Source organism: Amaranthus tricolor, chromosome 7 (genome assembly GCF_026212465.1).
Source record: "Amaranthus tricolor cultivar Red isolate AtriRed21 chromosome 7, ASM2621246v1, whole genome shotgun sequence".
In the NCBI taxonomy this organism is placed as follows: domain Eukaryota; kingdom Viridiplantae; phylum Streptophyta; class Magnoliopsida; order Caryophyllales; family Amaranthaceae; genus Amaranthus; species Amaranthus tricolor.
This window is the reverse complement of record NC_080053.1, coordinates 28,005,651-28,020,690: the sequence shown is the minus strand read 5'-3', so window position 1 is coordinate 28,020,690 and position 15,040 is coordinate 28,005,651. Positions and strand designations below refer to the sequence as shown.

At 36.3% G+C, this 15,040-nt stretch overlaps 1 protein-coding gene across 2 annotated transcripts; it reads right to left on the bottom strand.

The window, feature by feature from the left end:
* Positions 1–140: 140 nt before the first annotated feature.
* LOC130818178 (uncharacterized) lies at positions 141–13,962 on the bottom strand. 2 transcript variants are annotated; one of them, XR_009043935.1, is made up of 10 exons: positions 13,615–13,956; positions 8,941–9,141; positions 8,724–8,846; positions 8,120–8,157; positions 7,881–8,040; positions 4,276–5,880; positions 2,037–4,007; positions 1,543–1,954; positions 1,343–1,449; positions 566–583 (listed from the first exon to the last, which is right to left on the bottom strand). XR_009043935.1 is itself a non-coding variant. In XM_057684243.1 (9 exons), the coding sequence occupies exons 1-9, from the start codon at positions 13,717–13,719 to the stop codon at positions 346–348; spliced, it is 4,548 nt and encodes a 1,515-aa protein (XP_057540226.1). In that variant the 5' UTR covers positions 13,720–13,962; the 3' UTR covers positions 141–345. The 2 variants fall into 2 exon arrangements, 1 of the variants encoding a protein (XP_057540226.1); XM_057684243.1 differs by lacking the exon at positions 1,543–1,954 and having other exon boundaries at positions 141–583; positions 13,615–13,962.
* Positions 13,963–15,040: the final 1,078 nt, after the last annotated feature.

Below are 15,040 nucleotides of genomic sequence, written 5' to 3'. Positions count from 1 at the left end.
AACAGGCTAAAGGTCAAACAATAAGCAGGCCGAAAATACAATTACCAAACTGGGCGACTATGTTTTGAGATGTGAGTGAAACACGTTTCATCCCAAAACAGATTGTGAGTGATATGAAAACTGAGATAGAACCGAATTTATTATCCGTAATGAATTAGGTTGATTTCATAACATTCCTCATATTCTATCTACAAACAGTTTATGCTCCCTGATTTATTAACTCGACCATCTGGTCGGTTGAAAATTTAATCATTTACAGCTATAAATTTGGAGAAATTAACAAATTTCTCCCATTCATGAATGAGATATGGAGAAAGATAAATCAGAAGAAAAATAGCTATGTGGTCAAGAAAACCAGCTCCTCCTATCAGTCGAGGTCTTGAGTTTTAGTACAAGTTCTGCACGCTGAGCCTCAACCTCAGCGTACTTAAGACTCATTTGGAAGTATTGCTCCCGAAGATCTTGCAATTCTAACTCCAGAAATGACAAATTGCCACTTTGCCTTTTCACATAGGGATCTGATTCATTGTCAATTCCGGAAGCCTTGGGCATATCAGCATAGTTTTGTTCTTGAGACATGAACCTGGAAAAATTTTCACCGAAAAAAGAAATTACACCACCACAAAAGAATCTATCCATGCAATAGACCTGAGATGAGCAACATATGGTGAATAGATCTCAATGACCTCTTTGACTGGAAGGAAGACAAGTGTGGGTGGTTTGAGGGGAGATTTTTTAGCACAGTGTCACATGATTTGCTAATTTTCTTGTGAATGGCGAAATGAAACAGCGAAGTGCAGTCGATTTTGGGCTATTTTTAGGTCATTTTGAGCGAATCGTAAATTCAAAGGCAAATTCGCTAGGGAATTATGTAACAGTTGCACACTTTGGCACAAGCAGAAAAACTGGAGTTTATTGAGAGATTTTAAGACCTAAATGTTGATCCTATGCCGAAGTAAAGTTACTAAGGAGGTCCCAGTTACGTTAATACTGGTCTTATGCATTTAATGATCATGATTGTCCAAAGATTTATAGGTCTTTGGTTTCGGATTGTTACGGACTATATCAAAATGCTCGCTAAATCATGTGCACTATCTATTTATGTGAAGTTTCCAAATGGAAACAACCTCTTTGTTTTCACTTATCACAAACAAGGGTAAGATTGTGTGCATTCGACCCCTCAAACCCCACTTACATGGGAGCCATTTGATGGCGTTGAGGTGATGCAATGTTGTTGTAGCTGATTGTGGACCTTTTGACCGGTGATGAGGTTAAACATGATTGTGCAAATACGTGCCAAAAAAATGTAAAAATTGGTTGAACTCTTTCTCACTTTGCATACCTTCTAAGCTGGGCTTTGTACATATCATTTGCCTCCAATGCTTCAGCGAGTTCATTTTCAAGTGACCGGACTTTAGAAAGATGATCAGTGATCTGAACTCCAGACATCTGGTAAGAAAAAAAAAATGATAAGTAAACAGTTTTGAAGAGTACATAATACCTCCATGAAACAATGTCAAGTGAAACCAAACATAAAAGCACCTTATATGAGCATAGCCAGATCATCTGGTGAAGAACAAATCTTTTACAGTCAAATATTATATGAGCTGTTATCAAACACTGAAAAGGAGATGTGGGGTTGAGGAAAAATAAGAGAGAGAGGGAATGCGGCAGATATATGCTGGAGTTGGCTCGGCTTAAATTTTTTGCTAGGTTAGTTATCCTAATTCCTAAAGGAAACTGCTGAAAATGGAAAGCATTCTTCATGCAACTCATGGACTGTATAGGACGAAAGTCTATCAGTGTACCAAGCACCAACCCAATGTCACATGATTTGCTAATCTCCTTGCAAATCGCGAATCAAAAAAGCGAATTTTGGTCAGTTTATGACCATCTTTGGGCCATTTTGAGTGAATTACATAGTCAAAAGGGAATTATCTAGTGAATCATGTTACTGCACCAAAATTATCCAGTTAGATATCCAAGGTACTATACAGTAAAAGTAGCCTAAACATCAAAATTATCCAGTTTCATACCTCTAAAAGTTGTTTTTCATCTCTTGTGGAAGACACTCCAGCAGTACATTTATCAAAGTCAGCAGGTTTACCCATAGAATTGATTGGATCGTCCATCGCGTGAACTTTTGACTGGAGCTGTTCTTGAAGGATTTGAACTCTTTTCAGATATTCTTCTTGATCCTGCTCAAGATGTTTAATTTTCCGCTTAAGTTCTCCATTTTCCCTTTTAATTTTGCTCAACTCAATTTTTAACTCAGCATCCTGGGCACACAGCGCCTCTCTTGCAGCTAGGTCCCCTTCTAACCGCATAATTTTCTCCTCAAGAGCTACCTTATTACGCTGACATTCCTCTAACTCTAACAGAGACTTCTGCATAGCAGATATGTTTTGTACAAGAGAATTCTTCTCAGTCTTCAGTTCATCATGATCAACACATAGCAAATCTAATGAAGCCTTCACCCTTTCATACTCAAATCTGGTTTTATTGAGAAACGTCTTCAAATCCAAAACTTCAGCTTGACTCGAGGAAGCTCTTAGCATTTGCTCCTTGAGGCTTGAAACTTCCAAAGCCAGCTGCTGGCTTTCATATTTTGATGCTTTAATATTGATTTCGAGCTCATTGATGATGCTTTTGTATTTTTCTTCACTACTTTTGTGGTTTTCCAATGACACTAACAGGTTCTCATGGCTAGAAGTCAGAATTTCTTGGCTTTTAATCAAAGCAGCCAGCTGCTCTTCTTTAGCTCCCATTTCTGCCTCTAGGGTATTCAATTTTCTCTCAGACAGTGCAAATTTACCAGTAAGTTCCTGAAGAGAAACTTCAATCCTAGCTTTATCAGCACGTAAAAGAGAAACTTCAAGTACAGCTTCTGGTGTCACTGTTTCCTGCTCGTGATGAGCCACTGATATCTGATCAATGAGGTGCACGAGTTCTCTTTGAAGGTTTTCAACTTCAAATACCTTCGTCATATACTTATCAGTTAACGAAATATTCTCTTGCATAACCTTTTCCCAATGCTCTTTGTTGTCAATAACAAGAGATTCAAGTTCAGAGTTAAGGCTCTTCTCCTTCAAGGAAACTTCTTCCACTAAAATACGAAATTCTTGTTCTAAAACTTCAATCTTTTCAGAGCATTCAATAAACTTTCCCTGGGTGTCTTTCAGCTGAGATTCCAGAACTGTGCATCGTGTTATCAACTCCATGTTCTTCTGTTTCAGATCCCCATTAAACTTCTGGAGTGAAGCACATTCTTCTATAAGGTTTTCTGCTGTCGATTGCAGCTTTGGATTAGCTTTCTTTAGATATTCACACTCTTCTTGGGCTTCAAGCCACCTGTTTTGCATGTCTTGTACTTTCTGTCTGACATCTTCTTTCCGTGTATCAATCTGAATCTCCAATCTTCTAATCTCATCACGGAGCTTTATTGATTGAGATTCTGAATGCCGAAGATCCAGAAGACATGTCTCTTTCTCATCCGTCAAATATCTTAATTGAGCTTCCAAAGCCGATATTCTTTCTGACAACTGCATGTTTTCCTTTTCTAAATCTGACATCTGCCGTTCTATGTCTTCTTTTCCTTTTTCCAACTCTGATGATAACCTCTCAAGTACCTTTCTTGCAGAATTATGTGACTCAACATTGCTTGATAGCTTAATAATCTCTTTCTTCAACTCATCTACATGATTCGATGTGCTGTTTTTTTCTCTTTCCAGGTCCCCAAGTTTCTCTTGCAACAAAAGATTTTCACGATGGACACTTGCCATGTGATCTTCTAGCATCTTTAACTGTTTTTGAAGAGCTTCAATTTCTTCTTCCTTTCTCATGTTATTTGATTTCAGTGCTTTGATATCTGCATCTTCTGGCAACTCCTTACCCATGTCAGGTTGAATGACTTGGTCAAATGTGCCACCTACCTGATTATTAGTGTGATCTGTGTACTCTTTCGAAGTCTGAGGCTCTTTGTTGTTTTCTTCGACATCTTTTGCATCCTGAAACATTTCCCCACACATATTAAATTCTCCTTCAATGCATCCATTGATTTTACATAAAGAATCCAAAACTGCAAGCAGCTGTTACTTACGAATTATCTGACATTTCAATTCTTGAGTCATTAAAACAACAAATACTATTGCAATTTACGAAACAATTAAAAGAAAGAACATGCTTTTTTGTCAGCTTTATAAATTTATCAAGCAATTCCCGCATTTCAAAAAGAATATGAGATTGATAATTGGGTGGTGAAGATGCAAAATTTACATTTGGTAGCAACTGCAAGTCTCCAGCCTTTGTCTCTTTTAGTTCATACTGCACAATTAGTTGCTTTAACATATGAACTTCAGCCTGCTGTTCTTTTACTTGAAATTGAAAATTACATAGTTCCTCTTCAAGATGAAGAGCTTTCTTCTTGTAAGTCTGCATCTGAACCTCCAGCTCATGACATTTAAGTTCAAAATCTACGCACGGAACCTGTGACTTCACAGAAGTTGCAGCATTTTCTTTGTTTCTCAGTTCATACTCAAGCTCTTTCAATTGGTCTCTCAATTGACTTACCTCAGATCCACAAGTACATGAACCATCATTAAGACTGTCACAGGAGGACTCAACTAAACCATCAGGTAACGATAAACCATGTTTTGATTCTTTGAGCTTAAAAAGAAGTTCCATATTTTCTTCGGTCAGTTCGTTACAGTCCTTCTCAAGATCCTCTAGCTTTCTCCTAAGAACATTGATCTCTTTGGCTAGATCAGTGTCATCTTCATTTTCAACTTCCAATTTTTTATTTTCTTGATCTTTAAAAGCTTCAGATAGCTTTGCTTCCAACTTCCTGATCTCTTCCTCTTTTGCAGATACTTGAAATCTCCACTTCGAATCAGAAGCTAACAATGCTTGAGCTCTCAAATCCTGTTCCCTCTCTATTTCACCATTTTTCTCTTCCACGGACTTCTCAAGCACTCTTATGGAACTTTCTAGATCCTTTTGTGTTTCTTGCAACTGCAAGAGTTGGAGTTTCATGTCATGGATACCCTCAGGATTTTGTTCATCAGGATCTTGTGTTGGCTCGATAACTTCGCAGCCTTCTACAATAGAATTATTTAAGATTTCTGCTGTTGCAGGTAGACCTCCATTCGCACTTTCTTTCAGCTTTGATATGCCAGAAGAAAGGTCTTCGATTTCTGATTTTTGTGTTTCTATGATTCCTTCAAGCTCCTGTAAAATGGACAAAAGCTCAATGTTTGACTGTTGTGTTTTCTGTAGTTGTTCATTCAAATCAGCATTTGATTCTTTAACTAGTCTTATTTCTTCTTCCATTTCCTTTTGTATTCTATCCTTATCCTTTTGTATTCTCAGATGTTCAACCTCCTGCTTTAGACTATCACATTCCTGCTGTGATGCTGATAGTTCCATACTGAGAGTTGATTGACTCCTTGATTGCTCAGACATTTCCTTTCTTAGGACTTCGATATCAAGAGTTGATTTCTTAGCATTTTGCTCCCATATCCTTGACTCAGCCCTAAGCTCCTCAATTTTAATTTCAGCAGCTTCAAGAAGATCCTTAGAAGAGCCAGCATTAAAGTGTGATGGTGACACAAAAGAATTTGAATTCCGCTCTTGCTGATAAGCATAAGGGCTGAATGACTCAGCATTCCTAGAATTGATTGAAGAATGATTTGATCGATTATTATCTGTTGCATGAAAGCTATGTGATGGGATACTTCTTTGAGATTCAATTGAATCTTGTCTCTCAATGTGATTGCTCATGGAGCAGAACATGTTATTTTGAGGAGAAAACAAGTCATTTCCGGAAGAAGCTTCAATGGAATCAAAACTATGACGGGAATCTGATGCCGACAAACTGGGATCCTGTTTTATAAAAAAAAGCAGCATTTACGTCAAATACTCAATCGTACATTCGTACTACTTTCTAATTGTGATTTATTTTTATTTATTTTTTTTGATATAGAAAACGACATCATCTAAACTTCATTGACAAAGCTAAACCACAGTAAGATGCTGCGAATGAAAATTAAGACTTTGTACTGTAACAAAATATGGAACAAAGCAAGATACAAAACAAATTATATTAGGACTGTTTGGTTTTTATATGTTTCATTTTTGATACATTTACATATCCTCAATCAAATGTATTTTGGACATCTTTAACGAAACACTTTGGTGCTTGTTTTTGAACTTATTTTGTATTTCCTGTGGCTTGTGAGCACCGCAACCGCATTGTAAAGGTCTTTGAGCATACGGCGACCGCAATATAGGCTTCAATCACCGCAATACAATCCACATCGATCGCAAAAGTTGTTTCAAGAGTATCCTGAACATCAGAGATTTTTCACTATCCTATAGGAGTTTAATGTTAAAATTTGGGTGAAACCAACAATGAGATTGTGAAAAAGTAAATCAAATTAGAAGTTTCCTCAATTTATGCGTTCTTATGCTTTTAGTTTCGATGAACTCCATGAGCTAATTTCTGACCCTTTGATGATTTAAAGAAGTGATTTGATGATTTGTCCCAAAAAATGCAATTGGGGGGAGGGGGAGGCCTGTTATGCTGGAACCTAAATAAACCAGTTCAACAAGTCTATGATGTGTCGATCACGTTTAGCCTTAAGAATAAAAGCTTATCAGTTTCCCACCCAGCCATTCATCATTCCGCTCTCCAACAAGCCCTATGCCCCCTCCCCAAAAATACACACAAACACACACATACACACACTTCTTCCTCCTGAAACGCTCAGCCCCCTTTTCCCCACTCACACCACCGTAGAACCCATGATATCATCCACCTACCCATCAGCTACCATAACCATATCACACCACTGCAGCCAACTGTCTGGTTCCTCCCCTTCTCACTCACCTCCTCTCTGATATAATCCTCCACCTGAAACACGTTACATGACCAGCCCCCTCCTTGCCTCTATATGCTTCTGAGGGGGTAATCGTAAGTTGGTGATTTTGGTTCCCTCCTAATCTTTGCTCTCTTGCATTAGGTTCTGGTGATTGGGAATTGCTTGATCCTAAGATTAAGGAAAATTTTGTTTTTGTGAGTGGCATGTAGACTTGGCAAGTGATTGGACACTTGTTCCTAAGATTTACACTTGTTAGCAATGGCTTTGCAAGCGAAATGGATGCAACAACAAACTAACCTTCAATTTTGAATTGAAGGGGTGAAAACCTTATAATTAAAATTGGTCAAGGTGAAAATTGCCCTGGAATACATGCTCTAAAGGAAGCATCATGGTTGGCCATTAATTCATGACACAGATTCTCTATAGAACACATGCCTTTGGGAAGCAGCCGCTAAGATATCACTGTCTTCTATACCACAGTTGGGCAGGTGCCTATGCAGACACAGGAAAGAAAATGGAAACAAAAACTAAGATATAAAAGACATCTCAAGCTTAATTGATCAAAAATCACCTAGATCAACATATCCATGCAATTAGGGGATGAAGAAGTGGTCCACTCTTGTGAGCGAAAAAGCGGTCCCAATCATGGGTAAGATTGTCAAAATATTAACGAACAAGCCAATATAGAAATGCTGCACTTTTCGAAAAAAAATGCTAAAAGAAACAATAGTGAACTTGCAAAAATATGGAGGACTTAAAAATGCCCATGCATTTCCGGTGCAGAGAACTCATTCATAATAAGAGGATGCTAATTTCAAGAACCTTAATCATCCACGATAATAAAACTGCACAATAGCACAGCAGAGCACAAACACAGGCAAAGACACACACTCGTATGAAGCAGGCGACATAATACACATACACACATAAGATAGATAGATAGACAGATAGATAAAGAAAGAGAGAGAAAGAGAGAGAGAATAGGAAAGAAATGAGATGTACCCTACTAAGACCTGCTTGTGATGTAGAGGTAATTTCCAAAGAATTGCCCGACATGGAAAGCACGCTCCTCGAACTCACACCTTCAGATGACTCGGATCTTATTTCCACATCAACACTTCCATTTTCAAAAGGTTTTATAGTATGTTTGCTCTGTGCATCCCTGTAACATGCACTTCGATACTTGTAAAGATCCCAAGACATTAATTATTTGAAAGAGGTATCTTCACCAGAGTACTCACCTATCTTTCATTTTGGGTGTTAGGCACTGAATTTTGAACTGCAAAGCAATCAGCAAAGTTAATCATCGACCAATATACAAGAAGTATATACAGATGTAAAAAGAATTTGCAACAGTGGGTGTTCGGGACTTTTCGTGTCAGGATGGTTTATGGTCAGGTCGAGTAAATTTTGACCCATTATCGACCTCTATTTGCTACAAAAAGGGAAACAAGAACGAAATAGTAGAAAGGCCACTAGCTTTTTTAGGCGAAGTAAAAGTAAATTTTATAGCAAAGACAACTCACTGAGACAGAACTTCAACCAGAAAATTCTTCTGGTTAAAGATGTGTTCAAGCATAATTATATCGAGTTACGTACATCAGCTAAAGCAGTTAAGCTGCATTCTGGAGTAACACTGCTACAATTTCTAACTTAGTGGAAAAATTGGATACACTGAAAAGGAAACTACCTCATTTGAGGCTATAATTTACAATAATATCGAAGAAGATTCACCGAAGTGGCAAACTCGGCCTTTCTAAAGCCAACACAAAATAGAAGTTAGGGAATCAATGAATTAGCATAACAATAATACTGGGCATAATCATCAGTGCGAAGACTGCTTACTTGTATCGATGTACCGTAGTTGCATTTTTTTAGTAGCAATGACATAGGAACAGAAGTTCTTGAACTTGCATAGTTTGCCAGATTAATGGTAACTTCCCCAAGGATGCCAGAACGAGATGAACCCTGATGTGCGCAAAAACTTAACCTCAAAATGTATTAAAAAATTTGCAAGACATGGAAAAAAAAAATAATCATCAAACCTAAGTAAAGACCATACCATTGCAACAATAAACCTGAAGAGGCAGCCTTCAAGCTCTTTTGACTCCCCTTTATCTTGTAAAATGGAGACTGATTCATGGAAAGTCTCTTTCCACCGACAAATACCATTTTTTACAGATGATTTTCCTGATTTGACATACGTTTTACCTGTTTCAACTGAGACCAAAGACACGAAAAGTTTGTCCCACCCTTTTGGAACCTGACATTAATACAGAAGAGGCACCAAAAACATCAATAAAAATAAAGATAGCAACTATAATGCAACTAGGAGTAGACCTGTCCTGAAGTACAACAAAGAACTTGTTAAACAAGTCTAAAGAAAATTACGTCATAGAAGACATGACTACGGCATTGTTCACAAAATATTCCTATCTATTAGGAATTAGAAACATTAATCCTGATCAGGAAAAAAAAGATATACAAGTAGAGGATGACTTGTACAAAAATGAAAACTTTTTAAGTATAAAGCAAATGTTATCCAGTCATGAATGACTTTATTTAGCTTTACAATTGACTCATCAAAGCCTCACTTCAAATTTTGGAACCAGTTCTAAACACAGTGGAAAGAAAAATGGAAAAAGATTCGAATATTTAACCCACGTCCCAGCTTTTCTTAAACTTTAGTAACCATTAAAAGTTACAACCTTCACAAATCACACCATATCACAGACAACATTAGAGATTTAGAGGTAGTTTAATGTCCGTGATGTTGCAGAAGCCATCTTGAAGGTGTTACATTATGCTTGATGGCTATAATAAAAAGAATTGATGGATATTTCTATTGCTATGAAGCCTATTTATGCACATGAAAATATACAGTATACCACCAATAGTTATTTTCTGAATAAATCAGATATTCTCAATGATTCTATGAGCTAAATAATGTCTTAAGTTTTCATAAATGCAAAGCTAAAAGATAATAGTATTCAAAGTGGCTTTGATATGAGATTATAACAGCTTATGTGGTAACACAAAGATCAATGGATGTGTGGAGCAAAACTAGAGCACATGTTACCAGAAAGGTTCTACTTCCATTGACATGTTGAAATCTTTTTAACTTGACAGCCTTTACTATGGCCTTCTACATATTAATTCCACATATATTGCCTACAATGCAAAAAACTTAAGCATAATTATGTTTTGCTAACCCTTAAAATAAGATTACCAATTAAACAAGATCAAACAATATTAGCAAAATTTAAATTACTGTGCACCTCCCTGTTGCTGACACATGACTGCCAGGTTATTATAAGCCACTTCTATCAAAGCCTTCAGATTATCTAAACAAGGAGTTTCAACAATGTAAAAGTCCTGATTCTTCATCCAGAAAATGTAGGAAATATTCACAAATTTGGTCCCAACCTTTGAAATTTGGTCTCCACTTTCGATGATCAGAAAATTTCCAATTATACATGGGAGATGGGACTAACCATTTTTGACCCCAAACAGACCATCACCAAATGAATGATGGTGTAGCTTTTTCATATGGTGAACACCTAGAGACAACCTTCAACAATGTCTTTCGAGAAAATGACAACAAAGGAAGTAGCGGTGTAAACTTAAAGAAACCGCATCAAACGAGTACCAACACGCCCACTTTTGGGACACGCCCCTCAAGCTGGCCTCCAAAGGCCTTTTTCTGCTGAAAATGACATTTTTTGGGAAGAACATACACATCCACGCGTCCTTGAAATTCAAGGGCGGACAAAATGAGTACCAACTAGGGGTGTCAAATAAACAATATGATTGACCCGATATGAAACCCAATGACCCGATTCTTTACTGGCAGGTAAAAAAGTAACCAAAAAAAAGATAAAGTCACAGACCGAGTACCCAACTCGTCATTATCGGGTCAGGTCATGGACCATGTTATACACTTTTAGGTACCTGAAATACCTGGAAACTTTCTCTTTGATGTTTTTAAAAAGCTTTTCGATCTTGTTGTGACTAGTAGAAGGCTAAAAGCCGTACTTGCTTCATGAAGACAACACAAGCCCCATTTGTTTTCTTCGGAATTCTCCTCATTACTGCTATAGTATCATTCTTATTACTACTCCAGAATCCTCCTAGCTACTTTTGTGTTTTTGAATTGTGCACTCTACCACTCACTTTGGTATATTCTTGATTTCTTTGAGTAACCTCAAATACCTCTATTAGGAAACTACGTCTACTAATAATTTGTTATAGAACAAACGAGAGAACTCACCCAAAAGACTAGCCTAGTATGTGAGAAAGCTCATTTACTCTATAAACCCCACATTAGTTGCCCATACAACCGATGTGGGACAAAGTCCCATAACCTTATAATGGCCTCCAATCCATTCCATTACATTCAAACCCCCATAAGTTCCAATGTCCTCGTTGGTCATGGATGACTCAACCCAGGCCTCCACTCTGAGTTGGATGCTCATTGGTCACGACTACGTTGGTAACGGCTGGCTTAACCCAAGCCACTACTCCGAGTCGGTTCTAATACCATTGTTATAGAACAAACCAAAAAAATCTCCCAAAGGACTAACCTAGTAAGTGAGATAGCTCATTTACTCTATAAAGCCCACATTACTTGTTCATACAACCGATGTAAGACAAAGTTTTATTATCTTATAATGGCCTCAAAACCATTCTATTACATAATCTTCTATGATTGCACAAAAAGGTCTTCAAATATCTTCTATTCACCATACCAAAAAGCAACATTTATACATCATAATAATGGAGTAAATCATGAGCCAATCTTCCTTTCCAGGGGAAGCTTCATTGTTACAAGTTTAGGTTTAGTCCCTTGATTTAGGTTTAGTCCCTTGACTTTTACTCACTGTAAAAATTTTAAGAGCAAGGTACAAACTTTCAACAGTGTTGTTGGGATGCAAGTTTTTCAAGTTTTTCAAATTTTTGCATGGTGTAATTAAACAGGTGTTCATGCGAATGTTCAACCAATTTTCAGATATGATGTTTGAGGTTTTTCAAGTTTTTGTATGAGTAATTAAATTGTTAATTTGGATTGAGCATATGTAAATGTCATTTTAAATTGGGTCAGGTCATGTTCAAGTTCGAATTGGACCAGTAATTGTATGAGCAACATTACCTTTCCTTAAAATAAGCTCTTAAAAGGTAAAAGTTTTACATATAATTTTTTCTAGTTATGAGTTGCAATACAAAACTTTAAATACTACCACCATCTCATATAAAGGTTTCCAAAGGAATTAAGCAACGTCTAAGACCATATTTGTCCCTTTTTCTTTTTCACGATTCGCTTAAGTGAAGCATTGCTGCACTAGATATCTCTCTATGACAAATACTTCCTCTTTTTAGAAGAACCCAAAGAGTTATTTACCACCAAAATAAACACGCATGAGACATAGGATATCTCTTGCAAAGGAATACCACATGAAACCCGTTTCACCATGCATATCTCTTCATAGTAGGTTCCAGAGATAGCCCAGTGATAGCTACTTCATTTACATAAGCATATGAAGTATTTAAAATTCTATTATTGTCAACCTTGTCTACAAATTGACCTTGCAAAAGGCACCGACATTATTGCAACATGTGATCTGATTTGGAGTAGTTTTAGGATGAGTGACAACCTACAAAGTTGTGCACTAGTGAGGACAAAATACGCCTGAAAAGATTTGTGTTAATTTATGGGATTAGTCATCCATGGGTAGTTTCGTTGACCGCATGAGGTAGAGATGTTACATATTTCATAAGAATTACATTATAGCTTGATAGTCTGCTTGGAGAGAAAAACATTGAGTTAATTAGAGGGAAGGTCATTGTAAATCAAGGGGTAATGAGAAAGAAATGTATTGCACTTTTATTTTGTGAGCCTTTTAACTTTTATTGAAGGGATTCAAGCTTCTCAAATGCTTGATCCTTGTCTTCATCTTCTATATTTCTCAACAAACTCCATCAATACTATTCATTCTATCAACTAATGACCAAGTCAGTTTGTAGCACACCTTTCATCATATGGTACTTCAACTCCCATGTAAAGACGTCCCTTAAAGAGTGCTACATTTAGTTCTAGCTGCCACTTCACTCTTACACCAACTCCGTTTGGTCCCACCACTTTTATCCCTCCACAACTGCTCAAGCTTGATTGAAGTTGGCTTGGCTATCTAAAATTTGACCAGTTCTTCCTAATTTAAAAGTAATAAAATATCTAAGCTTGTAGAAACTTTCAATGGTCAGATACGTAAGATTTTACTTTTTTCCTTGCTCTTCCTAATTCTTCATTTTATTAAATGTTTATAAATCCAAATTACACAATTACAAACTTCATGCTATAATCATCCATGACATTTGTGGGTGTCAATGCAAAGTGTAGATTGTCATATAAGATATTTTTAGCTAGCAATTTCTTCACCTAAATGATTACCCACTATAACAACTTAGTAATTGACAACCAACCAAACAATATCGTACTCTAGTTACTTAAATCAAAGCTAATTAGAAGTATAATTCAGGCGAACAAAATGACCCAACACATTCCTAAATTCGGAAATAATAAAAAATAAAAACTGATCAATTAGAAACGAATAAATAGAATCACAGAACTGATCAAACCAAGATCTATTAATAGGCAACACATTCCGATTACAACAATTCGAATAACGGAGTTTAGCAATGAAATAGAGCAAAAAAATCAACAGCAAAAAGACAAACGAACCTTGATGGCCTGAAAATCGGAGAACTGGAATTCAAATATTTCGCCGGATTTATCATTACCAGTACCACTGCCATTTGCAGACTTGTGCTTGTGCAGTTTGAACATTTTATAGCACAAAAGCTTTAAGTTAACCTAAATCAATGGCCGAAATCGTAAGAGCATAGAAGAGAAGATTGTACATTGTACATTGTAACGAAAGTAAAGGAAAATTGGGAGATAAAGAGAGGATTAATGGAGGAAAAGGAATGAATAGTGAGAGTTTGATGAGGACTGAGGAACAATCTGATTTGTTGGGTTCTAAATTCTGATACTGACACCACACAGGTACACATGATACACCAAATGCTGTCAGATTGATACCAATTTTTGTCCTTTTGTTGATGGAGGTATTTAATCGGACTATGGAGTTGATTTAGGATCCAGTATTTTCGATTGGTTTAAAATGGGGTATTGTGTTTATATTGATTTCTCTTAAATTATTTTTGAAATAAGGTCAAATTAAATTTAATTATAAGGTCGGATAAATATTGAATCATCGGATTTGTTTTGAACACTTCTATTTATTTTGCGTATTTATTATGGACATTCAAGTATGTGTGAGCCACCTAGCCATGAGAGCAACGTTAATAAAATATCATCATATTCATAATCTTATGAGTAATGGTGGTGTTTAAAATCGAATATCGATTCAAATCAAAATTGAAATAGTTATATACTCCATCATTTAATTGAAGGGGTCGAACTCCTTTGAAGCTCAATGAAGATACATCTTTGTTACCGTTCACCGGTTCACGTAAGATTAGAATTTAGTAGGAAAATTGAAGCAGATATAATTGCAGACATTAACATTTTATAAATGTTCTATTTGCTTTGTAATCAGTGAGACTTGAGAGCTTTTGTAACATCCTCAGAATAGGTCGAACTTTTGAAAACACCTTTAATGGAAAACATGAGCCAAAACCTACTCATGTGAGTGTTACCGCCACATCTATTTCTAATAAAATGAATGTAAGGCTTAACGACTAAGAAATAACTTAATAACTTTAAATCCAACAGAGGGTCTTACAACATAAGAAAAGATTGAACGTAATCTATATCCATATGAAATATAAACAACTTAAGGTAAAATTTTAACTGAAATACAACTCTAATAAAAGCTATGTTTTTAGGTGATCCCACTCCACGATTCCCACGCAATCAATAACCTGCAACATAAGAATGCAAGAAAAAAAAGGAAAAACTCCAAAAATCAGGAAGTTGAGTAATTCCAACTCCATCCCGTAAAACGATTAAGTTTGAAATTTATTTAAGAAAATAAAATATAATCAAATTGAAAAAAAATTTAGAAAATAATATAGAGCTGAGTTTAAAAGAAAAACAATTTGAGAAAACAATATATATAATATCACATAAACCAATTTATTAA